This window comes from Tasmannia lanceolata, unplaced genomic scaffold (genome assembly GCF_043159265.1).
Source record: "Tasmannia lanceolata isolate RefF3 unplaced genomic scaffold, GAP_Taslan_0.1 ptg000013l, whole genome shotgun sequence".
Classification (NCBI taxonomy): Eukaryota; Viridiplantae; Streptophyta; class Magnoliopsida; order Canellales; family Winteraceae; genus Tasmannia; species Tasmannia lanceolata.
Window position 1 is genome coordinate 18,725,779 of NW_027518690.1, and position 27,777 is coordinate 18,753,555.

The following is a 27,777-nucleotide window of genomic DNA, read 5'->3' on the forward strand; positions in this document are numbered from 1 at the left end:
ACTAAAATCTCATCTAACCAAACAGAGCCCTAAGAGCTTCATCCAAACTTCTATCATCTTAAGGGAAAATTTTATGTGGGTCACACGTGATCGAGGCCGTTGATCTTGTCAAACAGCATTAGGCAATACATGCGCTCTTCGTCTCGGGTCAAACCTACATCTGATCATCAAGATCAACGCATTTAAACGTCAGTAGTTAGTGGTAAAACCCCTGTTTGGATATTGAAGGAAAAACATTTCCTGGGAAAAGTTTTTTATTTGTTTTCACATTTTAGAGGGAAACGATAAATTTTAGGGATATCATTATAAATTTGGCTACTGATGTTGGCACTACTCTTGATAATTGCACAAACTCAACTTATCTTTTTCTTCTTTCTCGCCTTCTTTGGGCTTTTTGGGGACTGTAAAAACCTCGGACAGCTTTGTATCATAAGATCTCGTTTCCGTACATTGAGTACAAATCAACGAGATGCGGGGTAGAATTTTCTTGGAAAAAAATTCTAGGGAAAATGAATTTTCCAATATTTGGCTAACACATTTTCAAAGAATAAAAAACATAATAATTTTTCCCTTTTTTCTAGGATAATTTCAGCGCCATGTTCGGATCCAAAGTTTTCCACAACACGAGAAATTAATGTGTGGATAGTTTTAGGGTGATGATATTTTTACCCCCCCCCCCCCCTCTCCCGGCACACTTGCACACCCCCTTATAAAGTGATTTGACATAAAGTTGCCCACTTTTCACGTCAAATCAGGTTATCAGGGGGGCGTGCACGTAATGGAGAGGGGATGAAAATATCATCTCCCTAGTTTCATGCCAAAATGTTGGATTTTGGAGTCCTCTTTCCATCACAAAAGGCTTTTCGAGCTCGTCTGTCACACGTCAGACCAGAGGTTTCTGTCACACCTCAGACCAGCCACCTCGTCAATGGAGGTTGTCTTCATTCATGAGGTGGCTGGTCTGACGTGAGAAAGACCAGCCGTGAAATGCCTTTTGCACTAGCAATTCCCTCTTTATTAAAAGGAAAAAGTGCCAATGGGGGGTCACTAAAATACGAGAATTGCCAACGGGGAACACGCTTTTGAAAAATTGTTGGAGAGGTACGAAATGGGGGTTAACAAGTCTAAAAGGGGGTTATCAACCCTCTAAATGGGGTTATCAAACTCTCAAAAGGGTTTACCATCCCTCTTTAACAATTTTTCAAAGGGAAAAATACAGATACACCCCCTCTAGTTTCTGACACATTCAACTCTAACTCTGACTTTCAAAGTGTGACAAGTACACCCCCTGAAGTTTTTTTAACGTGATGGATTAGACGGCGAGGTGGAAATTATCAAAATGCCCTCATCTTCCTCAACTGAAAATTAGGGTTTTATTCAAAACCTTGTTTATTTATCAACATAAACCCTCGATTTAGGAGTTTTATTTTTCTTCATTCACACATTATCATGATTTGCACATAAACCCTAATATTTTAGGGATTTTCTTTGCTTTTATCAATGTTTTTTTTCTTAAATGTGGGTTTTTGTGTAGCCATGGGGTGGGCTTTCATTGTCTGTCGTGGAGGTGACGGCAGCGGCCAGAGGTGCGACGGCGGCGGTGGGAAATGGCAACCCTAATCCCTCCGCAAATTAGGGTATTTTTATCCTCAAAATATTAACCATGATTAGTTTCAGTCTTTCCGTCATGTTAAACTGACGGACAGTTGACGGAGGGGGTGTACTTGTCACGTTTTGAAAGTCAGGGTGAGAGTTGAATGTGTCAAAAACTAGATGTCTGTAAATGTAATTTTTCCTTTTTCAAAATTGTGTCCCCTGTTGGCAATTCCAGCTTTTTTGCGTCCCCCATCGGCAATTTTTCCTCATTAAAAACATGCCCTTTATAGTGTTAAAGCGAAGTACCTCTCTTTCTAGCACGAGAGGAAGCAATAAATAATGAGAAATAAAAGGACATGTTTGGATGTTGAGAAATTTTTTTGTTGGAAAATGTTTTTTCCTAAAAATTTCTTCATATATTTTTTTTCTTAAAAAAATTGTTCTTCAGTTTGGTTTACATCCTACAAGTTTTATGAAAAAAAATTAAATTCTAATGCTCGATTGATGTTTGTCAACATTTTCATGAAAAACTACCAAGAGTAATGCTAATATAAAGGTACCCCTTTGCACGAGCCCAACGACAAGGGAGCCCCATTTGACCGACATCCTATCCTATAAAAAATGACCAAACTAGTCTTTAAACTTCAATTTTTTATTAGAGTCCGGTTACTTGGTACCATTGGTATTATCAATAACAAAATTTTTAAAGAAAGTTTGAACTAAATAAAAAAGTAAAAAATATATGTTGCATGCATATGAAAATCCATGCGACCCAACTTTTACTAGGCATATCACTTTCCTTTTATCCCAACACCCCTCGTGAGTAAAATTCAAAATCATTTCCCTACCTTATGAGAAAGCCAACCCTGCCGACCTTTCTCTCAACTTGTTTAGGTACGTACGTCCCCAATCCTAATGCAATCTCTCTCCTCCCCTTTTCTATAAAGTATTGTATGGCCCACTCCATGGGATGATCCAAACGGTCCATCTGTTGATCCGGAACGTAAATATGTTGGAGCCCAGAAATCAGTTCCATAGGATGATCCTGACACTCCAATCTATAAAGGGCTGCACATTATGAACACCTCTATAGATCGTAGGGTTAGGATCATTCTATGGAAATTATTTCTTGGGCACAACCTATTTACGTTGTGGATCAACAGATGGACGTTTTGGATCATCCAATGGAATGGGCCATACGGTCACATCATGTAAAATCTCATATCTTAAAAAAAATAAAAATAAAAAAATCTCAGCCGTATATCTACTTAGGAGAGACTCCATACATAACTAAACCAAAGATTGTTTTAAACTTTCTAAAACAATACCAGGATATAGATCATTACCTGGTATATTATTGTTACCCACAAAAAGATAATCTTATAACTCATCAACATTTCACTTTGTTAGATTATTTGATGTTTGATGATTGCTATATTGGCATATTTACTTATAATCATCATTGATCCATATAGTTGAAATATTATTGGCAAAATGACTAAACATAGATTTAATAACAGAAATGCTTTAAAAAATCATGTGCATTTTCATTATGATTGTTGTAAAGTTGATCGATCCTCGATCCGGGTTCTTAGTTGTGATCAGATAGTCATAGTATAAATGTATGTTGCTTCTCCCTCAACAATGTAATATAAAATGTTTAGCAGGAAATCTATAAGGGCCCGTTTGGATACCACATGCATTTGTATTTTAATTTGGATTTTAGTTTTGGATACAAAACACATCAGTCATCTTCATGATCATGTTTTGAGAGAGAGAGAGAGAGAGAGAGGAATGTCTCGCTACTGCGAGAGCAACGTCGAGGAGCAGCGATGGTGACAGAAGTTGCCACAAACATTGATTTCCAAATAATGTCTCGCAGAAGAGATTTGAAAATCAGAATTTTTTGCACTGTTGTAACTGATTTGGAAATTCTAAGGATCTGATCTAGTTCAAAATATCAACTAAATCCATATCTAAATCTTGCTGGTATCCAAACGTGGACTAAATTATTTTTAAATGTATCTAATTAGGTGGCCTCATTGTAGGTCATGCCCTAGTTAAGTGTTCCACGTTTACCATAAACTCAAAGCCCACCAAGCACTTTGTTCAAATGGGTCAATGTTGCACAGCAAGGATCCTCACACTATTTCTAATTAGGGTCCATTTCTTTGACGTAAAATGGGCCTAAAACAAATTGTAGGCCATCTTTTCCCTCCAAATGTGCGTAAAATTTGTTTTATGCCCAGTTTACACCGAAAGAAACAGAGCCCAGGGGTAAATCTCCTTTCATATGCTGTAATTTTCACTTCGATTCCTATTAAGGTCCCAGCAAAAAGAGAACAAAGGGTGGAGTAGAAGCCATTTAGGTCCATGATATAATACCAGATCGGGATCTCAAGGAGTGTCAGCAGTGTCTAGTCAATAAAGGGGTACCATTATCAGTATAGAGTGCAGATACTTTTACTCAAAATACTATCAACAGCCAATCAAAGTAGTAAATAAATGAGTGACATTGTGAAGAGAGAGTGCAGATATCATTACTCATCACAAAAAAAGCTCGGATCAAATGAAAAAGAATTCCTCAGCCGGGTTTTGTCTCTGTTTTTTGAAATTTAAGTTACCACGAAACTCTCCTAGAAATACCCTCTAAAGAGGTTCCATGTCTAAATTTGTCTTCTTTGTTGTTGTTACAAAAGGCGAGGCGAGGCGAGGGAAGGACTGAAGGAGGGCGGGATATGCAACTGATGCAAAAAACAGAGATAAACATCTCTGCCTCCCTTCGCTTTGCCGTGTGACAATACTAATAATAACAATAATAATAACAGGCCTCCATTTTGTTTCCTCCCCCCTCCCCTCGCCACCTCACAATCCAAAGAAAAACAGTTTTCCTTTGCAGATATTTAGTTTCTTTCTTCATAATATAAGCCACTTTCATGGACAATAGCAAAAAATAATGAACATGGCAAAACCCACCAATTATGCGCTGTACTCAAAGGACTGTGGTGGCTGAGGCTCCTCCTCAACAGCCATCGCCGAGGCCGATCCCTGCTGAACTGTTGCGGGCGAGACCATAGAGGAGGGTGCATCTGTGAGAACAAGTACTTCTGGTTCAGTTGGCCGCAGATCCCTCAAGAGAACAAACCCAGATGGGGCTGGTTTAATAGGCACATATCTGCTTTCCTCTAGAAACTTGACAAATTTCTCCTGAGCAGGAACCACCCTAGCTGGGTTTGTCAGGATTTCAAAAGACGGTTCAGGTTCCACCTTCTTTTCTGATGGGTTATCCACCTGAAAATAGAACATCTTAACAATAAATTTACAACTACAACAAGGAAACAAGAGTTGACACAACAACACATTTTCTCATATCTAATGCATGTCTGTCCTGATGCCAATATAAATGGCTTTAGCAAAGCAATAAGTCTCCAAGGCTTTGCACTGGATGTATGGGAGTGAAATAAAAAAGAGTAACATGAGAGTCGGCAAAACGTGTAACTAGATGCTGATATAGCTAAACTCTCTCTATCATTAATATACTATAAAGCTCTATTTTGGAACATTCATGTTATAAATTAGAGTTAATAATGAATAGAGAAATTTAAATATTTAAAAAAGGTTATATATTTAAGGTAGCTCATGCATTCTCACAGTTGAGAATCTTGCATCTTTGACAGCATATTATATGTACCTGCATGGATTCACCATCCTTGTCAGTGGATTTAGGTCCCTTCCCAGAACTCGAGCCAATTAAAGCATCTTCATTGGATAATTTTTCTGTGCTAGCTTTCTGATCCATCTCTTTCTTAGCCCTAGCCTTGGCTTTTGCGGATGTTGATAAAACAGCGGTAGGAAGTTTAACTGTTGATGTCGTAGTTGGTGGAGTTGTAGGGCGGGGATACTCAAACAAGGATGGCTTGGCATTGGATAAGAACTCAAATTTTGGGACTTTTAGATCGAAGTTGAGTCCAATGAAAGCAGTAGGAGAGAAGGCGAGACTAATGAAATAAATAAGGGGGTACCAATACCAAAACTGACTAAATACCACGAGCCCAACAACCGCAGTTATCTTATCATGCTTAGTTTTAGAAAGCAGCCTGATGGTGACATTCCTCCCACCTGCATCAAGAATACCAGCAGCCAGAATTGCACCCATCTTGCTCATTGTGTCTTCATGCTTATCAAGGACTATTTTCTCCAATTGTCGCCTGAAACAAAACGTGCAACTATAAGTTAAGAGCCAATGATGAGTGGTGAGGTGGGGTCATACCTATGTCACAAATATCACCGATATTTTCAAAATATCGCGTATTTATCGCGACGTTTTGATAAAAAACAAAATCCCGAAATAATCTCGAGATTTTAAAAATATAGCGATATTTTCATTTTTATCATAAAATATCATAAACAATCACAATAATATCCTGATATTTTTACGGTATTATTTATTTTATATTTTTTCTTAAATTGTATACATTTACAAGGCGGAAACAGCCTCTCTATAAAGCAGGGGTAAGGCTGTGTACATCTAGCCCTCCCCAGACTCCGCAATGGCAGGAGCTGGTGGGAGCCTCGTGCACTGGGCCGTCCTTTTTTTGTATACATTTATATATTTTTAAAATAATTTTATTTCTATCATTTTTTCCCAATATAACCCCGAAAAAATAAAAAATAATATATCCCGAGTTTTCCCTTGCCAAGAAATTCCCGAGAACGACATTTGTGACATAGATCATACTCTGTAAAAATAATACCTGAATGTTCCCACACGGGAATCACAAGCTTCATTAGTCTGTACCATGACCATAGCCATTGCTATGAGAGCCCCCTGGCGAACAAAATCGACAACATCTGAAGTAAGAGGCTCCAACAAAGAAATGGCTTCACTCAGACCGGTACCTGCACAGGAAATGCCCACTGCCAGAGCGGCACCATACCGAACATGTGGGTTGTACGATTCAGAGAGCAAGGAAACAATTCTTGGAGTCTGCAGAGATTTAAAACAAAAGCAAAGCAATGGTAAGATATAGAATAGAAAGAATAGGATGTGAGAACTAGCATATAGGGGTGCAACTTGGATCGAGTTCAACCCAAAAAAAAAAAAAATCAGGTCGGGTTGGGTTTTCCTAACCCGGGGTTGAGTTTGGGTCGGTTCAGGTTGAGGGCTCGGGCAACCCGACCCGTTGGAAACTCGACATTTTTTTATCATTTTCTTTTAAGTTTTTAGTAAGCTTAAAAACTCAGGTTGGGTCAGGTTGGAACTTGGGTCGGGTAGGTTCAAGTTGGAAAAAAGGGTTCCTCGGGTTGGGTCGAGTTGAACCTCATCACGTTAGAACTCGGGTCGGGTCGGGTTGAGTAAATAGTTCCTCGGGTTGGGTTTGGGTTGGCCTCAACCTGACCCAACCCGACCCGAGTTACACCCCACTAGCATATTATACTATGCATACATTGAGCCAACCACAATTTATGAATTGAGTTATTGTTTTTTTTTTTTTTTAATGACATGAATTGAGTTATTGTTATCATGAAACAAAATGCCAACACCAATTTTTTATGGTAGGATTAACAAAAAAAGTTGAATCACTCTCTTGTTTCATTCTCATTGAGTGCTTTAATCTCATGCTTCTGCCATTGCGATATTGCATCTAGTTTTGTTCGTCTCAATTAACTCAGAACCAGATATGGCCCAGAGCCCCCACATCAAGTCCAATGATTGGAGAGAAAGGGTATTGATTTAGTAAAACAGAAACTCAAACCAAGAACATTCAGCAACAACTAATTGGAAGGAAAGTTAAAATGCCAACCTGTTCAGGTTCCGAGTATAGAACGAATCCAAGGGCTAGAACGGCAGTCCTCCTTACATCATCACTCACGTCTGATACAGCGAAATGCAGCAGCTGCCGAATGGCTTTGTTGTTTGCTGTTCCTCTATAAGCCAACGCCAAGGCATACATACCTCCATAACGCAGTATCGGATCTTGATCGCGGGTCATTTGCTCAATCAATGTGTCAGCCTCTTCTTCCCTCCCATACACTGTAAGTGCAATTCCTAGAGATAATCCCCTGCAATAATTCAGGTAACCAAATAAACTATGTCAGAAATATCATTCTCGGGAATTTCTTGGCAAGGGAAAATTATTTTATTAAGGGTTTATATCGGAAAAAACGATAAAAAAATTATTTAAAAAATGTATAAATATATAAAATTTAAGAAGAAAAAAAACCGTACAAATATCCGGATAATATCACGACATTATCATGATATTTTATTATAATAATGAAAATATCACTATTTTTAAAATCTCAGGATTATTTCGGGATTTTGTCGTTTTATCAAAATTTCGGGATAAAAATGCGATATTTTGAAAATAAAATATCGGAGATATTTGTGACATAGCAAATAAATAAGGACATGAAGCTTGATGAGTGGAAGCTTCGCTGAGATATCCTAATACGCGTACCTGATTATTTTCTCATGCTGTGTGTCATGTGCATAAGCAAGCATCTCACTTGCCTTCTCGCTAGCAGTTCCAACCATCAATAAACCCATACTGATACCTGCGGCTTCCCCGGCAACAGCACTATCCGTATAAAGAACGGTCTTGACATCATCATATATCTCCTCATCGGCAGTTCCAAGAGCTGCTAAACCAAGACCCAAGCATGCCCCATGCTGAATAACCTGCATGCGAAAAAAATTTATCCTAATATAAAACTAATTACTAGAATATAGTTAGGTTTTAAAACCAGGGAATCAATAAACAACCTCAACACTTGTACTGCGTAGGCTTTCGCGAAGGAATTGTTTGATGCCTTCCCCATGGTTGGCATGAATAAGACCTAAAGCATAAAGAGCACCGCCTTCAGAGTATGGACTTCCGCCACCGGCAGCACCACTCTGTGGCAGGTACGGTGCCATCAGAGACCTGCCTTGCTGAAGGTGACCTCGGTGAATAACACCCAACCCAGCAGTAGCGCTGAATTTAGCCCAATTCGTAGCTCTGCTCAGCCAGTCCTGTCAAGACAAAGAACATGAGATAGTTAATTATAAGCATGGTTTAAAATTTTGGGCCAATACCAAAAGTACATGACTTCAGTGTCGACCCAAATTTCGGCCAAAATTCAAGAAATGCTGATTCGATTTTATTTTTTTTGTTTTTTCCAAAAAAAATTGGATGTTTTAAAATTTCGGGCTGAAATTACAGAAATTTCAGATGAAATTTTATAACATGACCGATTTTTTTAAATTACCAATTTTGGTATTTTGGCAGAAATTTCAGTTCCGGCCACTACCAAAACCGACACCGAAACCGAATTTTAATCCTTGATTATAAGTAATTTGAATTAGTCTTGGAAGTTTCAAACCTTATAGTCCAGTGTTTAGACAGCAAGAAATTAGAGAATGGGAACATGTAAAAATTAAGGACAGATATCCAAGTTACCAGGTTTTCCCTCAGAAATGTATCCACAGTTGTTCCAGCATGCATTATTGCATTGGCATAAATAGTTGCACTGTGGCAAACACTGTTTCTCATTTCAACAGATTGCTTTATTGTCTTCAGGATCAAAAGATCGGACCTACATACAAATCCCAATTACAATTCCGTTATGAATAATGGATCTTCAATCAAATTGCTAGAGAATTTGCATAACAAGACTTCTATTAATTATGAAAAGATGTATAAGTCATAGTCTGACCTGTTGTGACTGTATAGAAACTGCAATGTCAACTGTATTGATGTCTCTCCTGACAAAATCCCCTTTATTTTAGCTAGTCTCTCAGCATAAGTGACTTCATTTGGATCCATTTCCTCGGCAGTTCCATTAGGTGTAAGAACTCCATCTGTCATGTGAATATCTTCTGATGTAGTCGTAGCAATTGGATGCTCAGGGTTTAAGCGATTTGAAGATTGAGACTGTCGAGACTTGGGATCAGGTAGACAATTTCTCATTTTTAATAGGAAAGATTGATACTCATTTTCCACAAGATCAAAAGCTATCTGAAATGACAGCAGAGCCTCATCCTGCAGATCACATTAGTGCATTATCATTTCCAAAAGAAAAAAGTATACTACTAATTTCAATAGCCAAGCACAGAACTAGGGTTGCAACTCGGGTAGGGAGGGTCGGGTTTTCCAAAACCCTATCCTACGAGAGAAATTATCTCGGGTTGCGTAGGGTCAGGCCTATTTTTTTATGGGAAAACCTGAGATTTATAAACACGACCCTACCTGAGATAGTTTCCGGGGTTGGGTTGGGTATTTATTTTTTAGCGTAGAATAGTGACTACTTTCAAAGATTGTACAAAACAACAAATCTTCACACAAAAATCTCTAAATTTATGTCATCAAGAGCATAAATTTAAGAAGGAAACTATATTTTCGTATCACAAATATTATCACCTAAATGAAAACAGTAATATCAATATATTGGAAAATAATTTACCATGTTATTCAAATGATATTTAAGAAGACACAGTAAGAAAGTCATAGTACACCTATATGAGTTGGGTCGGGCTTCAGGTTTCGGGTTTTTTAATTCTTTAAACCAGCCCCTACCCAAGATTGAGTTGGGTTTTTCAACCTAAACCCCAACCCAACCCAGGACCCACGATTTCTAAACCAGACCTACGATATTTGCAGGTTGGGTTGAAGCAGGTCCGGTAAAACCCAACCAAAGTTGCAACCATACACAGAACCAATGCCAGCAGAACTTCATTGTGAAATCATGCACTAAATTATCATAGTTTACCATTCAAAAGAAAGGTACAATGTCATAACTTCAACTTCCAAGTGCAGAAAACGCCAGAGGACAACAAAAGTAGTACCTTATTGGTAGACCGCAGAAGCTTCTCTAATATGCTAGCAACACTTTCAGGTTCATCCAGAAACATAAGACATTGGCAGATGCTCAAGTAATCAGGAGAAGGCAGTCTTTGATATATCTTAACAAGAAGTCGAAGAACCTGTAAGCAAACAAAGTCAAGGATTAGCTCGCTAGAGCACTCATCCTAAAGGTTGTTATCAGTTCTTTCGTGCATGTATACAGGCAATAAGAGAGACCAATAGACCTGTCATCTCAAGCACCTAATAGAGCGGATTAATAAGCGTGTCAGAATCAAGCAACGTAACGCCTAAGGTAGGAATAGATACACAGAACAACAATGAATTATGTCAAAACATTAAGCATAGAAAAGCCCAAAATTAATTCGGGATAACGTCTCTAAATGCACATCAGAACTCGAAACATAAATCCCAAAATTTTTACAATCCTAATTTAAACTATTAGCTTAGAATTTCAGCCCTTATATCCATCTAAATAAGCTCTGACTTCTATTTTTAAAGCAGCCAAAAAACCAGCAGCAGGAAGGACTAAAAGGGATCTTCTTTTTGGCTTAAACTGATAATTCTCGTGTCTGGCTCAAGTTCTGTCTTGAAGTTATGAATTAAATTAAAATGATCAAAACATTGGTAATAGCTAAACGGAAAATTACAAGAATCATTAAAAATAGAAATAAATATGAATGACCATTAAAAAAAAGAAATAAATATCAACATCATGGTAACTTTTTGTCATGCTTTCATATGTTTTGCGTTTTTCTTCGTCGATTGATGGTTCGGCATATTTTTAAGGGTAGATCCATGAATTTATGCATTTATTTGACTATTTTTTTGTTATTTTTCCCATTTTCTTCACCCTTTTCATATTTTCATAATTAATATGTGCTGATGTTTTGAGCAAAATCTTATCTTTAGTTGTTCACTCACTTTTAGACTTATAGTCTAAGTCTACGAGTAGATAGAAATAAAGGAAAAAGCAAAACAAGTGATTTAATGACATCCCAACAAACTTGAAGGCATCGGAAACACACTACAAAATTATATAGATTCAACTATAAAAAAATATGTATTGGGTAAATAAATATGCCATAATCATTAAATTTATGGTATATAGGAATATGTGATGGAAAGTACATGCATTGCACTGTTTTTAGTATCATGTAAAAAGGAAAAAAATTCACAAATATCAACCTACAATACCCAGATACACATATGAATGCAAACATTGACATAGGCACGGAGATACAAGTCAGCAATTTTTGAAATGTAGGACACAGGGATACAGAAATCCCATGCCTTTGGATAAGATAAAAGACATATATATAACATAACATAGTTAAATTTAACTAGATTCAACTAGAAGATGGAATTAATTACTTTTATAGCATGAATAACACTCACATACTCAAAATTACAATTGCATATGCCGCATTTTTAACAAGCAAAAAACATGATAGTTATTTTTACCTGTACAAGTATATATGCAGCAACAGTATGAGCATTCCTATCTGGTCATGTCGGACATAGGATGGTAGGCCGACACAAACATTCAACCATCTAGGAATCATAAGTATTAAGCAATATGTATCGCTCTAGCAACATGCTGATATGCATACCAATTTCACACCCCCGAAACCGCCCCATCCAAATTCCAAAACACAATTTCACACATAACTGCCGACCCTCACACAAAAGAACTCCCACCTGACTAGTCTATGATAATCACCTAATTGATCCTAATATAAGTTATACAATAACCAATGATGGATTTTAAAATATTGCATTATAATGAACTTGATAGATATTGCCTTTGGTTGTTAAGGAAGATAATTTCTTTTACCTCACGCCGATATTCTCGTCGATTAACAAAAGAATGGGAGATACCAATGCAATATGAAAGTGTTCCGTGGACATTCTCACTGCTTGTAATTGCTTCTTCAAGCTTATCCAGTCTTCTACACTCAACAGCCATTCCCATAGCTTGCTGATATTTTCCATCCAAAATACATCTAGATGAAACAAAGGTAAGATAAAGACCAAACATTCAAAATAGGAATGCAAGAAAAATGAGAACACATTAAAATAACATACTTTTCAAGCATTCTTTCCACTATAGCCTCCAATCTAGGATCCACCTGTGCTGCTTCTTTATTTGACTCTGCAGCTTTTGACTTAAGACTCGCATATTCGTCTATGGCTTTAGCTGGTAGCCACATAAAACAATATACAAGAAGCTAAATTTATTTTTTTATATTTTTTTTTAATGGTAAGAAGCTAAATTTATTCTGCTGGAAAAATACCATAAATTTCAAGATAAAATGCATATGCCAAGACATAAAACAATTCTTACCGAGAAGTGTATGAACATAATCAGAATCTTCCGAAACATCAAAAAGAGGTCCAGCACCTAGTGCATATGACAATGAGTCATTAAGTTCCCCAAGGTAGTAAAAAACCTGCGGGAAAACCAACACCGAGTAAAAGTGATTAATTAAATCCATTTCAAAAAATAAGTGATTAATTAAAGTTGTACTTTTATGCAACAAAAGTCCACAAGGACATTGATGCCCGAGGCCGCAAACTGAAAGAAGTTCAGGGTGTTGCGTTATCTGCATGCCAAGACCCAGTATTTGTGGCTGACCAGAAATTTCGTAATAAAAACTGACTGCGTACATTTTAAATTTGTCTAGAATAGTCCATCAACCATCAAGTCCAGAGATATCAAGATTTGCATTTATCGAGTGCTCAAGACAGAGTGAAGAAGCCGATATCTTTGACCAAAATATCATAAATCCAAATAAAAATCCACAGTTTATGTCATTGTTTAATACCTCAAAAGATGACTCAACTTGGAAATGAGGTGACTCGCGTCGTCTGAGTAACTCAAGACTCATACTTTTAATGTGATGGACTAATAGAATGCCTGAGTTGCATATATTTTACATTTTATCATAATATTCAGCCAACGAGCTACTTGACAAGTTGACTCAATTTTCTACTGAGTCAACTCGAGTGGGAGGAGTTCAAGTCAAACTGTTGAGTTTTTAAACCATGGTTTATGTGGAAGCATGAAACACCACCAAAAGAATTAGGAGTGCACTTGACAAAGAGACATTCATCAGTCATTAAACAAAAGTCGACAGAATAACAATGACAAAATCCTTAATAGTTAATCATGACCTTTGAAACAACCAATGCAGCAAGTTGTCTTTGATCAAACTCCTCATCTTCATATAGACTTTCACTGCATAAAACAATAACAAATTAGCTACTCCAAAAATAATAATTAATGTAGAGAAAATGCACCATCCATACCGAACTTTAAATCAAATATAGAATTACAACTTCCATGCATAGCTATCAAGTTAGTTTCGTTCGCGTTTCGTTTTGGTCAGTGGAATGGGGTGTTTCGGTGTATCGTCCGTTGCGGTGTGTTTTGTTTCGAAAAAGACGTTGGGACGGGGGAATTTAAACAATAAAAAATTAAAAACAAATAAAAATGGAAAATAGAAGGAACCATTAACAAACTTAACAAAAAAAATTACATTTGTTCCTACATAAAACATCTACAGTAATCATGATATTGGCTTTTGATGAGTCTAATTAATGTCAAATTTAGTGCAAAAAATCAATGAAACTAACTATTTATCATACAAGATTCTAATTACAACTATTACAAATAAAATTAAAAAACAGTAAAAGAAACCTTAAAAGACAAATAAAATCTAAAATATAGTTCTTTTTTTAATGGTGGAGAATTTCATTATCTAATATATAGTTCATCTTCGAATACAGTACTTTAACTTAGATAAAGACTACACCCTTTAATGTATAATGCTTTGGAAGTAGAAGATGAACAGAAAAATTACGAAAAATATCGTACAAATGCCTTGCTTCCCTCTTCGTATCATTCAAAAAAATATCTTATTCTCTCAAGTATTTCGGAAATTCTTGATGGAGTGCGCAATTCATGTGTTTTTAACTTTCTCATATGTTTGACGAGGTAAAAAGTGGCTATAAATCGAGCCAAAAACAAGGCTAAAATAGGAAAAAACCGTCTTAACAAAATACAAGTTTGAACGAAACAGTACAAAAACGAACCATTACCGAACCAAATTTTAATCAGTATGTTCCTACTTTACATACCCCAACTAGTTTGGGACAAAGGCTTAGTTGAGTTGAGTTGAGATGTTTCTACTTTACATACTGGTTTTGACATTGGTACGAAACGTTTGGTCCGTTTCAGACGAAACGAAACGAAATTCACAAATTAACTTCTATGCATATAAAACTATCTTTTCTAATGGTAGTCTATACATGTTTTTTTTAATGGTATAATAAAACTATCAAAAGAGGGCGAGCCTCGGCGCAACGGCAAGGTTGCTCCATTGTGACCCAGTGGTCATGGGTTCGAGTCACGGAAACAGCCTCTCTGCAAGGCAGGGGTGAGGCTGCATACATCTAGCCCTCCCCAGACCCCGCAATGGCGGGAGCCTCGTGCACTGGGCCGCCCTTTTTTATAATAAAACTATCAAAGCATAAATAGGCCAAGATTAATTAGCTTAACTTTAGTAAACAAATTGAGACTCATCAATGGAAATTTATTTAATTAAAATTGATAAATCTAAAGCATCAAACATCATCGAAGCACAAAAAAGTGATGCAAAATTTTAGTTGTATAAATCAACATGCAACGGACATGAGAAATTAGTGAAGGCTCTAGAGACTAATAGTTCTCCCCACTAAAAGTTTAGGAAAATAAATAAAGTGAAGCGATATATTGGCCACTTTTCTTCCTCGGGCAACCACCCTTTGGTGTATGTATGACTACGCTATTTACAATGCAGCGAGGTGGCCCAAGGAAGATTAGGGGACAAATATATCATTTCGCTAATATACCATCATAATAGAAATGTTGAAAACAAGGGTTTCCTCAGTCTTGGTGGGGTCTGTAGAACTGACTTACGTTCAGAAACAACAAAACTCTAATTAGAAAATGATTCTTTCGGTCAGGACCATGCCAAGCTACAAAGTATCTAGAAGTCGCAAATAAGTACTCTAAAGTCAACACCTTAGTTATCAATTTTGCTCCGTTCGCCGTTTTGTTTTGGTCAGTCGAACGGAACGTTTCGGTGTTTCGTCTGTTTCAGCCTTTCACTTCATAATAGACGCTACAACCGGAGAATCTTTTTTAATAGTTAAATATTTTTAAAAAATCTAAGAAAATAGAAAAACTACAAGAAACTATCATGTGAACCAAATTTAACCAAAAAAACACATTTTATTACTTAAACAATAAATTTATTGTGATGCATCAAAAAATTAAAAATAATAATAGGGTCTAGATGGGTTTATATAGAATTTAGGTAGGTTTATATAGGGTTTTTCATGGTGGGGGAGAGATGGAAAATAACCTTCAAACGGCTATAAAACGGTCAAAAGGTCAAAAATAAGGGTAAAACCAAAAAAGAGTCATTAGGGGGTGTTTTGGTGTGTGTGTGTGCGGGGAGGGGGGGGGGGAGGGGGGCGGGGGGGGCGGGGGGGAGAGATGGGATGTAGAACTTTTATGGACTGAGTAGACAAACTTCCTTTCTAGTTTTTGCTTTGGCACCATCTATTTAGGCCAGTTTCAATATTTTCTACAGGGAGATCCTTGAGATTAATAAAAGGGAGACCTTTTCCTTTTGATTTTATTAGCGATCTGCTTTCTATCCCTTAATTTCATAGTTGGCACTAGTACGAGCATAGATTTATGTGATTCGAAGTAGATATTGTCCAGTGTGTGTTACTATAACTAATGCACATCTCAAGAACCATTGAGGTCGTATTGTTGACAGCTACTCATATTAGACCCATCGCATAACTAATGCGCGTTTAGATCTGAGAGAAACAAGTGAAACCGTCACCATAAATCAGTGTGGAGAACTATCCCATGAGAAGTGTTGATCACTCGTGTAACAGTGAAGGTGAGAGGAAAACTACTACTATTTGTAGCAATTGTGATGGGATGAGATCTTGAAGAGCTAAGTACCACACGAGAAGAAAATGGTCAGCTCAACTTCAATGGATGATGACTTTGCAATCCAGGATGCGAAGGATAGGAAGTGTCCTACGGAACCATAAGAGGATGACAAGATTGGTGTACTTAGGACCATAGTTGCCAGAGCGGAAAGCGAGTGCAAGAAGTGATGCAGGAAGCGAAAGCGGGGAGCAGGGGGTTTAGAAAATAGAAAATGCAGGAAGCGAAAAGCTATAAAGAAAATAAAGAGAAAATGCGTGTGAAGCGTCATTGGAAGTCAACATGAAGCATCTAAGAAGCTTCATTAGAAGCGAACAAGTACATAGAAAGAGTAGGATTGTAGTAGGTTAGGAATAGACTACTTAAAGAAGGACCTTGGAGTCATGACAAAGGGACTGATATTTTGTGGAATGAGATGTCTAGTTATATCAGGAAAGTGGCTCGAAGTCAACATGAAGCATCTAAGAAGCTTTACATAGAAAGAGTAGGATTGTAGTAGGTTAAGAATAGACTGCATAAAGAAGGACCTTGGAGTCATGACAAAGGGACTGATATTATGTGGAATGAGATGTCTAGTTATATCAGGAAAGTGGCTCGAGAGGTACTTGGAGAATCTAGAGGAAGTGGGCCGCCGTCTAAAGATATGTGGTGGTGGAATGAGGAGGTCCAAAAGGTGATTAGGACTAAAAGAGAGTTATAAATGTTTGCATAAGTGTAGAAATGAGGAGAACATTAAGAAGTATAAATTGGCTAAAAGGCAAGCTAAGAAGGCAGTAAGGGAAGCTAGAGGCAAGGCCTATGAGGATTTGTACCACAAGGTACGGACGAAAGAGGGTGAAAAAGATGTTTACAAGCTTGCTAAGATGAGAGAAAGTAAAAGAAGGGACTTGAATCATATAAATGCATCTACGACGAGAATCAAAGATTGTTAGTAAAAGAAAACAAGGTTAGAGAGAGGTGGAGAAGCTACTTCGATAAGTTGTTTAATGGAGAACCCGTGGCGAATTTGGAAGAACTTGATAACGCTTTCGATGATACAAACCAGAGGTTTGTTCATAGAATTTGAACATCAGAGTTAAGAGTAGATATGAAAAATATGAAATTAGGTAAGGCTATGGGGTCTGATGGTATTCCTATTGAGACTTGGAGATGGTTGGGTGATGTGGGTTTGGTTTGGTTAACGAGATTATTTAACAATATTTTGAAGACTAAGAAGATGCCTGATGAGTGGAGGATGGGATGTAGAACTTTTTTGGACTGAGTAGACAAACTTCCTTTCTAGTTTTTGCTTTGGCACCATCTATTTAGGCCAGTTCCAATATTTTCTACAGGGAGATCCTTGGGATTAATAAAAGGGAGACCTTTTCCTTTTGACTTTATTAGCTATCTGCTTTTTATCCCTTAATTTAATAGTTGGCACTAGTACGAGCATAGATTTATGTGATTCGAAGAAGATATTGTCCAGTGTGTGTTACTATAACTAATGCACATCTCAAGAACCATTGAGGTCGTATTGTTGACAGCTACTCACATTAGACCTTAGAAGCAGGAACCTTCTCTCGGGGTGCCGCTCCCACCTTGGAACCTCGATTCGGCGCTCCTTAGGAAGGAGCTTCCAGGGAGCGCGACCCCAGAGAGACGGGAACCACTCTAATGACGCTCCCAGCCTGTTTCTATTACTCTATAAGTCCCACCATCACTATCTTCCTCACTTCAAACTCCTCCAACTCTTCAAAGTACTTCATGGGAGCAAGCACAAATGCTTGTGCATCTTCAGAAGGGACGAGGAACGAGTGCACACAAATGAAGATGGTGAGGATGGTTACAAATTAGCTTTTAGATGTACTTAAATTTTGAAAGATACACATGAAAATGGTTAGAAACAACTATTTTTTGATGTATTTGAATTTTGAAAGATATATAAATAAAATATTACATACACGCTCCCAAACTTAGACTCTTCTAGACCCACGCTTCCCCGCTCCCACTCCCGCACCCTCCTCCGCACCCGCTTCGTGCTTCTAAGCATTAGACCCATCGCATGACTAATGCACCGTTTAGATCTGAGAGAAACAAGTGAAACCGTCACCATAAATCAGTGTGGATAACTATCCCATGAGAAGTGTTGATCACTCGTGTAACAGTGACGGTGAGAAGAAAACTACTACTATTTCTAGCAATTGTGTTGGGATGAGGTCTTGAAGAGCTAAGTACCACACGAGAAGAAAATGGTCAGCTCAACTTCAATGGATGATGACTTTGCAATCCAGGATGAGAAGGATAGGAAGTGTCCTAAGGAACCATAAGAGGATGACAAGAATGGTGTACTTAGAAGCATAGTTGCCAGAGCGCGAAGCGAGTGCAAGAAGTGATGCAGGAAGCGTAACCGGGGAGCAGGGGGTTTAGAAAAATTGAAAATGAAGGAAGCGAAAAGCTATAAAGAAAATAAAGAGAAAATGTGTGTGAAGCGTCACTCGAAGTCAACATGAAACATTTAAGAAGATTCACTAGAAGCGAACAAGTACATAGAAAGAGTAGGATTGTAGTAGGTTAGGAATAGACTGCTTAAAGAAGGACCTTGGAGTCATGACGAAGGGACTGATATTATGTATAATGAGATGTCTCGTTATATCAGGAAAATGGCTCGAGAGGTACTTGGAGAATCTAGAGGAAGTGGGCCGCCGTCTAAACATATGTGGTGGTGGAATGAGGAGGTCCAAAAGGTGATTAGGACTAAAAGAGAGTGTTATAAATGTTTGCATAAGTGTAGAAATGAGGAGAACATTGAGAAGTATAAATTGGCTAAAAATGAAGCTAAGAAGGCAGTAAGCGAAGCTAGAGGCAAGGCCTATGAGGATTTGTACCACAAGTTACGGACGAAAGAGGGTGAAAAAGATGTTTACAAGCTTGCTAAGATGAGAGAAAGTAAAAGAAGGGACTTGAATCATATAAATGCATCTACGACGAGAATCAAAGATTGTTAGTAAAAGAAAACAAGGTTAGAGAGAGGTGGAGAAGCTACTTCGATAAGTTGTTTAATGGAGAACCCGTAGCAAATTTGGGAGAACTTGATAACGCTTTTGATGACACAAACCGAAGGTTTGTTCATAGAATTTGAACATCAGAGTTAAGAGTAGCTATAAAAAATATGAAATTAGGTAAGGCTATGCGGTCTGATGGTATTGCTATTGAGACTTGGAGATGCTTGGGTGATGTGTGTTTGGTTTGGTTAACGAGATTATTTAACAATATTTTGAAGACTAAGAAGATGCCTGATGAGTGGACGATGGGATGTAAAACTTTTATGGACTGAGTAGACAAACTTCCGTTCTATTTTTTGCTTTGGCACCATCTATTTAGGCCAGTTTCCATATTTTCTACAGGGAGATCCTTGGAATTAATAAAAGGGAGACCTTTTCCTTTGGACTTTATTAGCTATCTGCTTTTTATCCCTTAATTTAATAGTTGGCACTAGTAGGAGCATAGATTTATGTGATTCGAAGTAGAAATTGTGCAGTGTGTGTTACTATAACTAATGCACATCTCAAGAACCATTGAGGTCGTATTGTTGACAGCTACTCACATTAGACCCATTGCATGACTAATGCACCGTTTAGCTCTGAGAGAAACAAGTGAAACCGTCACCATAAATCAGTGTGGATAACTATCCCATGAGAAGTGTTGATCACTCGTGTAACAGTGACGGTGAGAGGAAAACTATTACTATTTCTAGCAATTGTGATGGGATGAGATCTTGAAGAGCTAAGTACCACACGAGAAGAAAATGGTCAGCTCAACTTCAATAGATGATGACTTTGCAATCCAGGATGAGAATGATAGGAAGTGTCCTAAGGAACCATAAGAGGATGACAAGATTGGTGTACATAGGACCATAGTTGGCAGAGCGGGAAGCGAGTGCAAGAAGTGATACAGGAAGCGAAAGCAGGAAGCAGGGGGTTTAGAAAAATAGAAAATGCAGGAAGCGAAAAGCTATAAAGAAAATAAAGAGAAAATTTGTGTGAAGCGTCACTGGAAGTCTAGATGAAGCATCTAAGAAGATTCATTGGAAGCGAACAAGTACATAGAAAGAGTAGGATTGTAGTAGGTTAGGAATAGACTGCTTAAAGGACCTTGGAGTCGTAACGAAGGGACTGATATTATGTGGAATGAGATGTCTCGTTATATCAGGAAAATGGCTCGAGAGGTACTTGGAAAATCTAGAGGAAGTGGGCCACCGTCTAAAGATATGTGGTGGTGGAATGAGGAGGTCCAAAAGATGATTAGGACTAAAAGAGAGTGTTATAAATGTTTGCATAAGTGTAGAAATGAGGAGAACATTGAGAAGTATAAATTGGCTAAAAAGGAAGCTAAGAAGGCAGTAAGGGAAGCTAGAGGCAAGGCCCATGAGGATTTGTACCACAAGTTACGGACGAAAGAGGGTGAAAAAGATGTTTACAAGCTTGCTAAGATGAGATAAAGTAAAATAAGGGACTTGAATCATATAAATGCATCAACGGCGAGAATCAAAGATTGTTAGTAAAAGAAAACGAGGTTAAAGACAGGTCGAGAAGCTACTTCGATAAGTTGTTAAATGGAGAACCCGTAGCAAATTTGGGAGAACTTGATAACGCTTTTGATGATACAATCCGGAGGTTTGTTCATAGAATTTGAACATCAGAGTTAAGAGTAGCTATGAAAAATATGAAATTGGGTAAGGCTATGCAGTCTGATGGTATTCCTATTGAGACTTGGAGATGCTTGGGTGATGTGGGTTTGGTTTGGTTAACGAGAATATTTAACAATATTTTAAAGACTAAGAAGATGCCTGATGAGTGGAAGATGGGATGTAGAACTTTTATGGACTGAGTAGACAAACTTCCTTTCTATTTTTTGCTTTGGCACCATCTATTTAGGCCAGTTTCAATATTTTCTACAAGGAGATCCTTGGGATTAATAAAAGGGAGACCTTTTCCTTTTGACTTTATTAGGTATCTGCTTTTTATCCCTTAATTTAATAGTTGGCACTAGTATGAGCATAGACTTATGTGATTCGAAGTAGATATTGTCCAGTGTGTGTTATTATAACTAATGCACATCTCAAGAACCATTGAGGTCGTATTGTTGACAGCTACTCACATTAGACCCATCGCATGACTAATGCACCGTTTAGATCTGAGAGAAACAAGTGAAACCGTCACCATAAATCAGTGTGGATAACTATCCCATGAGAAGTGTTGATCACTCGTGTAACAGTGACGGTGAGAGGAAAACTACTACTATTCTAGCAATTGTGTTGGGATGAGATCTTGAAGAGCTAAGTACCACACGAGAAGAACATGGTCAGCTCAACTTCAATGGATGATGGCTTTGCAATCCAGGATGAGAAGGATAGGAAGTGTCCTAAGGAACCATAAGAGGATGACAAGATTGGTGTACTGAGGACCATAGTTGCCAGAGCGGGAAGCGAGTGCAAGAAGCGATGCAGGAAGCGAAAGCGGGAAGCAGGGGGTTTAGAAAAATAGAAAATGCAGGAAGCGAAAAGCTATAAAGAAAATAAAGAGAAAATGTGTGTGAAGGGTCACTGGAAGTCAACATGAAGCATTTAAGAAGATTCATTGGAAGGGAACAAGTACATAGAAAGAGTAGGATTGTAGTAGATTAGGAATAGACTGCTTAAAAAAGGACCTTGGAGTCATGACGAAGGGACTGATATTATGTGGAATGAGATGTCTCATTATATTAGGAAAATGGCTAGAGAGGGACTTGGAGAATCTAGAGGAAGTGGGCCGCCGTCTAAAGATATGTGGTGGTGGAATGAGGAGGTCCAAAAGGTGATTAGGACTAAAAGAGAGTGTTATAAATGTTTGCATAAGTGTAGAAATGAGGAGAACATTGAGAAGTATAAATTGGCTAAAAAGGAAGCTAAGAAGGCAGTAAGGGAAGCTAGAGGCAAGGCCTATGAGGATTTGTACCACAAGTTACGGACGAAAGAGGGTGAAAAAGATGTTTACAAGCTTGCTAAGGTGAGATAAAGTAAAAGAAGGGACTTGAATCATATAAATGCATCAACAACATATATATGCATCAACAACGAGAATCAAAGATTGTTAGTAAAAGAAAACGAGGTTAAAGAGAGGTCGAGAAGCTACTTCGTTAAGTTGTTTAACGGAGAACCCGTAGCAAATTTGGGAGAACTTGATAACGCTTTTGATGATACAAACCGGAGGTTTGTTCATAGAATTTGAACATCAGAGTTAAGAGTAGCTATGAAAAATATGAAATTACGTAAGGCTATGGGGTCTGATGGTATTCCTATTGAGACTTGGAGATGCTTGGGTGATGTGGGTTTGGTTTGATTAACGAGATTATTTAACAATATTTTGAAGACTAAGAAGATGCCTGATGAGTGGAGGATGGGATGTAGAACTTTTATGGACTGAGTAGACAAACTTCCTTTCTATTTTTTGCTTTGGCACCATCTATTTAGGCCAGTTTCAATATTTTCTACAAGGAGATCCTTGGGATTAATAAAAGGGAGACCTTTCCTTTTGACTTTATTAGCTATCTGCTTTTTATCCCTTAATTTAATAGTTGGCACTAGTACGAGCATAGATTTATGTGATTCGAAGTAGATATTGTCCAGTGTGTGTTATTATAACTAATGCACATCTCAAGAACCATTGAGGTCCTATTGTTGACAGCTACTCACATTAGACCCATCGCATGACTAATGCACCGTTTAGATCTGAGAGAAACAAGTGAAACCGTCACCATAAATCAGTGTGGATAACTATCCCATGAGAAGTGTTGATCACTCGTGTAACAGTGACGGTGAGAGGAAAACTACTACTATTTCTAGCAATTGGGTTGGGATGAGATCTTGAAGAGCTAAGTACCACACGAGAAGAAAATGGTCAGCTCAACTTCAATGGATGATGACTTTGCAATCCAGGATGAGAAGGTTAGGAAGTGTCCTAAGGAACCATAAGAGGATGACAAGATTGGTGTACTTAGGACCATAGTTGGCAGAGCGGGAAGCGAGTGCAAGAAGTGATGCAGGAAGCGAAAGCGGGAAGCAGGGAGTTTAGAAAAATAGAAAATGCAGGAAGTGAAAAGCTATAAAGAAAATAAAGAGAAAATGTGTGTGAAGCGTCACTGGAAGTCAACATGAAGCATCTAAGAAGATTCATTGGAAGCGAACAAGTACATAGAAAGAGTAGGATTGTAGTAGGTTACGAATAGACTGCTTAAAAAAGGACCTTGGAGTCATGATGAAGGGACTGATATTATGTGGAATGAGATGTCTCGTTATATCAGGAAAATGGCTCGAGAGGTACTTGGAGAATCTAGAGGAAGTGGGCCGCCGTCTAAAGATATGTGGTGGTGGAATGAAGAGGTCCAAAAGGTGATTAGGACTAAAAGAGAGTGTTATAAATGTTTGCATAAGTGTAGAAATGAGGAGAACATTGAGAAGTATAAATTGGCTAAAAATGAAGCTAAGAAGGCAGTAAGGGAAGCTAGAGGCAAGGCCTATGAGGATTTGTACCACAAGTTACGGACGAAAGAGGGTGAAAAAGATGTTTACAAGCTTGCTAAGATGAGAGAAAGTAAAAGAAGGGACTTGAATCATATAAATGCATCAACGACGAGAATCAAAGATTGTTAGTAAAAGAAAACGAGGTTAAAGAGAGGTCGAGAAGCTACTTCGATAAGTTGTTTAATGGAGAAACCGTAGCAAATTTGGGAGAACTTGATAACACTTTTGATGATACAAACCGGAGGTTTGTTCATAGAATTTGAACATCAGAGTTAAGAGTAGCTATGAAAAATATGAAATTAGGTAAGGCTATGGGGTCTGATGGTATTGTTATTGAGACTTGGAGATGCTTGGGTGATGTGGGTTTGGTTTGGTTAACGAGATTATTTAACAATATTTTGAAGACTAAGAAGATGCCTGATGAGTGGAGGAAGAGTTCATTAGTAGCTGTTTATAAGAATAAAGGGGACATTCAGAGTTGCACCAATTACCGGGGAATTAAGCTAATGGGACACACCATGAAGCTTTGGGAGGGGGTAATTGAAATTGAATATAGACTAAGAAAATGTGTCAGAGAATCAGTTTGGTTTCATGCCCAGACGATCGACTATGGAAGCTATCTTCTTGATTAGGCAATTAATTGAGAGATTTAGAGAAAATAAAAAGAGCCTTCATATGGTTTTCATTGATTTGGAGAAAGTGTATGATAGGGTTCCCAAGTGTTATGTGGTGGGTCCTTGAAAGGAAAAAAAAACCTACTAAATATGTTGATGTGATTAAGGATATGTACAATGTGATTAAGAGTATGTACGATGGAGTAGTGACTAGTGTCAGGCACATCTAGTGTGTTTCCAATTACAATAAGACTGCATCAAGGATCGGCTCTAAGCCCTTATCTTTTTACGTTAGTTATGGATGAACTTAAGGAGGGTATACAAGATGAGGTGTCGGGGTGTATGTTATTTACAAATGACATAATATTAATTAACGAAACCAAAGCAGGAGTTGATGCTAAGTTAGAGTTATGGAGAACTACTTTGGAATCCAAAGATTTTAGACTGAGTAGGACTAAGACAGTATATGGAGTGCAACTTTAGTAATGTAAGGAGGCAGAGCGAGGATGTAGTAAATATGACTGGACAAGAGGTACCTAAGAGGGATATCTTTCGCTATCTTGGTTCAATCCTACATAAGGAAGGAGAGATTGAAGAAGATGTTAACCACAAAATAAGAGCAGGTTGGTTGAAGTGGAAGCATGCTTCAGTAGTTCTGGGTGACTGTAAAATACCTACCAAGTTGAAGGGAAAGTTTTATAAGACAACTGTGAGGCCAACCATGTTGTACGGCTCAGAATATTGGGCCACCAAGAAGCAGCATGTGCATAAGAAGAGTGTAGCGGAGATGCGAATGCTTAGATGGATGTGCGGCCACACAAGGTTAGATAGAATTAAAAATGAAGACATTCGTAAAATGGTGGGGGTGGCACCATTTCAGGAGAAGATGAGAGGGCACCGCTTAAGTTGGTTTGGGCATATCCAACATAGGCCTTTGGATGCTCCAGTGAGAAGAAGTGACTCGTGCCAAGTTGATGGAGTAAAAAGAGGTAGGGGCAGACCGACAACAACTTGGGTAGAAACAGTGAGGAAAGACTTGATCATAGTTTTAAATTTCGGCCGAAATCTGAAATTTCAGCTGAAATATTTCGGTTTCAGTTTGGACCGAAACCGAAATTACATTGAATCGGATTTTTACATGATTTCCCCAAAATTTTGCCGAAATCTGAAATTTCGTTTTTCACCCTTGTTTACAAAATTTCCATTGAAAAGTAAAGACTTCTACCGAAATTTCCACCGAAATTTTGTACTTTTTGGGGGAAATTTAAGAAAACCGAAATTTTTTTCAAAATTTTACATGATTTCGGCCAAAATTTCTACGGAAACCGAAATATTTTGGTTTCGGTGGTGGCCGAAACCGACATTTAAAACCTTGGACTTGATGGCTAGGAACATAACAGAGAATATGACCTTGGATAAGAGAAAATGTAAGAAAATATTTTTTTTTTACCTTTAAAAAAAAGAATGTAAGAAAATGATCCATGTAGACGAACCCAACTAGTGTCAGGATTAGACTTAGTCAATTTGAGCCGGGTAGATTCTTTCACCTTCTTCATGAAAATTTTCTAAAGGATTCATTAGACAACCCCAACTAGTTTGGGACAAAGGCTTAGTTGAGTTGAGTATATTTAATGTAAGTTTTTGGAAAAAGATCCGCATAATTTTCATTTAAAACTTAAGATCAGTTTTCAAGTTGTAAATGCAATTTTTTTAAATATGCCCCATCATTATCAAAAGAAAAAATATTCATTCAGGATGAAACAATGATGTAGGACGATCTTTGTAGATTTGTTTGTCAGTTAGAACTTCTAATCAAAGATAAGTTAGAATCCTTATTAGATTAGGATTAGTTAGCAATGTTTTAGTTGAGAGAAATCAGGAAACATGAAAAATCTATAAATATAGTCGTGTGATGTATGTTGGGAGATCTTTTGAATGTAATAAACTCGTGTAAGTTTTTATCTTCCTTGTGGATTCAAGGTTTTCCTCTTGTGGATTCAAGAGTTTGTTAAAGAAGACGGTGTTCTTCTTCTACTGGGTTGAAGACGGTGTTCTTCGTCCTTCCGCACGCTTCTGCCCGCGTCAAGTTGGTATCAAAGCGAGGTCACTCCTCGAATCGAACCAGCTTGCATCCGCCATCATCAAACACCATCACGAGATCCGGATTTATGATGCCGATTACCCGCACAACAATCCAACTTCTTGTTTCAGGTTAGTTTTCTCTACCCTTTACACTCAACTCCGCTTTTCGCCACCATCCGCTTCCTTTTGTTCCCAGCCGTGCCCTTCTTTCATCACCCTTGACTTCTCTTTTCTCAGCCAATTTAAAAAAAATTATAGTTTCAGGCCACCTTTGTTACAGCCACCATATAGGATTCCGCAATATCCCCAAACCCTTGTTAGTAGCCACCCAAACCCATTTTGTTCATCTCAGCCCTTAGCCCTTAGATTTCAATCATGATCGACAACCCACTTTTGCCCAACTTCTAGGCTATTAGCTATGTCCCATTCAGTTCCCAATTCCACGAGTGAGACCCATATGTTGCACTCCCTGTTAATCCCAAAATCATCCTTTTATCTCCTCGAACAACCTTTCTGTAACCAGCCCTACCATCTCCACATAACCAGCCAAGAAATAATCTCCATTAACTACCCATGATTTGCATCTTCTCCCTTGAGCCCCAAAGCTTCCATGGATACTAGCAGCCAACTTTCCCAAACCAGTCAATGTACCTCTTTCAGCCACACAAAAGTACAAAACCCATCAGGCTTTAGTTGCACCCACATTGAATCTCAGCCACACCTTCCCAATTAGCCTTCTGAGAACCCCATCTTTACCCTAGAACCAAATCACAAACCACATCCGAAGTCAGCTATTCCCAAAGATTTTTGCAATCCCTATTTTTTTAGCCTCTTTATTTTTAGTTAGCAAATCCCATTTTTGCCATCCTCTTATATTTAGCCACACCTTAATTTTTGGTGTTTCCCAAAAGTTGATTAATTTTAGGCATTTCCCAAAAGCTTGCCTTGCAAAACTTCCCATTTCCTATTTTGTTGCATGGTTTGCAACCGCAAGCCTCTGTCTTTTCTTTCTCTGTAATCAAGAATGCTAGTTCCCTATATTTTTGCCTTAGATCCTAAAGTTTAGCAGTGTAACAAAATCCCTTTAAA

The 27,777-nt window shown here is 38.0% G+C and overlaps 1 protein-coding gene across 1 annotated transcript in view; it reads right to left on the reverse strand.

Moving 5' to 3' along the window:
* Positions 1 to 4,091: 4,091 nt before the first annotated feature.
* Positions 4,092 to 27,777, reverse strand: part of LOC143889925 (26S proteasome non-ATPase regulatory subunit 1 homolog A-like) — a 28,152-nt gene continuing 4,466 nt past the window's right edge. The window contains exons 2-14 of the mRNA XM_077394326.1: positions 13,617 to 13,680; positions 12,787 to 12,892; positions 12,528 to 12,639; positions 12,277 to 12,445; positions 10,424 to 10,561; positions 9,295 to 9,620; positions 9,039 to 9,174; positions 8,363 to 8,611; positions 8,058 to 8,278; positions 7,401 to 7,659; positions 6,351 to 6,583; positions 5,288 to 5,804; positions 4,092 to 4,887 (exon numbers count right to left, since the gene is read on the reverse strand). Of these exons, the coding sequence (XP_077250441.1) occupies positions 4,576 to 4,887; positions 5,288 to 5,804; positions 6,351 to 6,583; positions 7,401 to 7,659; positions 8,058 to 8,278; positions 8,363 to 8,611; positions 9,039 to 9,174; positions 9,295 to 9,620; positions 10,424 to 10,561; positions 12,277 to 12,445; positions 12,528 to 12,639; positions 12,787 to 12,892; positions 13,617 to 13,680 (2,842 nt within the window). The 3' untranslated portion in view covers positions 4,092 to 4,575. The remainder of the gene's footprint in view (positions 4,888 to 5,287; positions 5,805 to 6,350; positions 6,584 to 7,400; positions 7,660 to 8,057; positions 8,279 to 8,362; positions 8,612 to 9,038; positions 9,175 to 9,294; positions 9,621 to 10,423; positions 10,562 to 12,276; positions 12,446 to 12,527; positions 12,640 to 12,786; positions 12,893 to 13,616; positions 13,681 to 27,777) is intronic.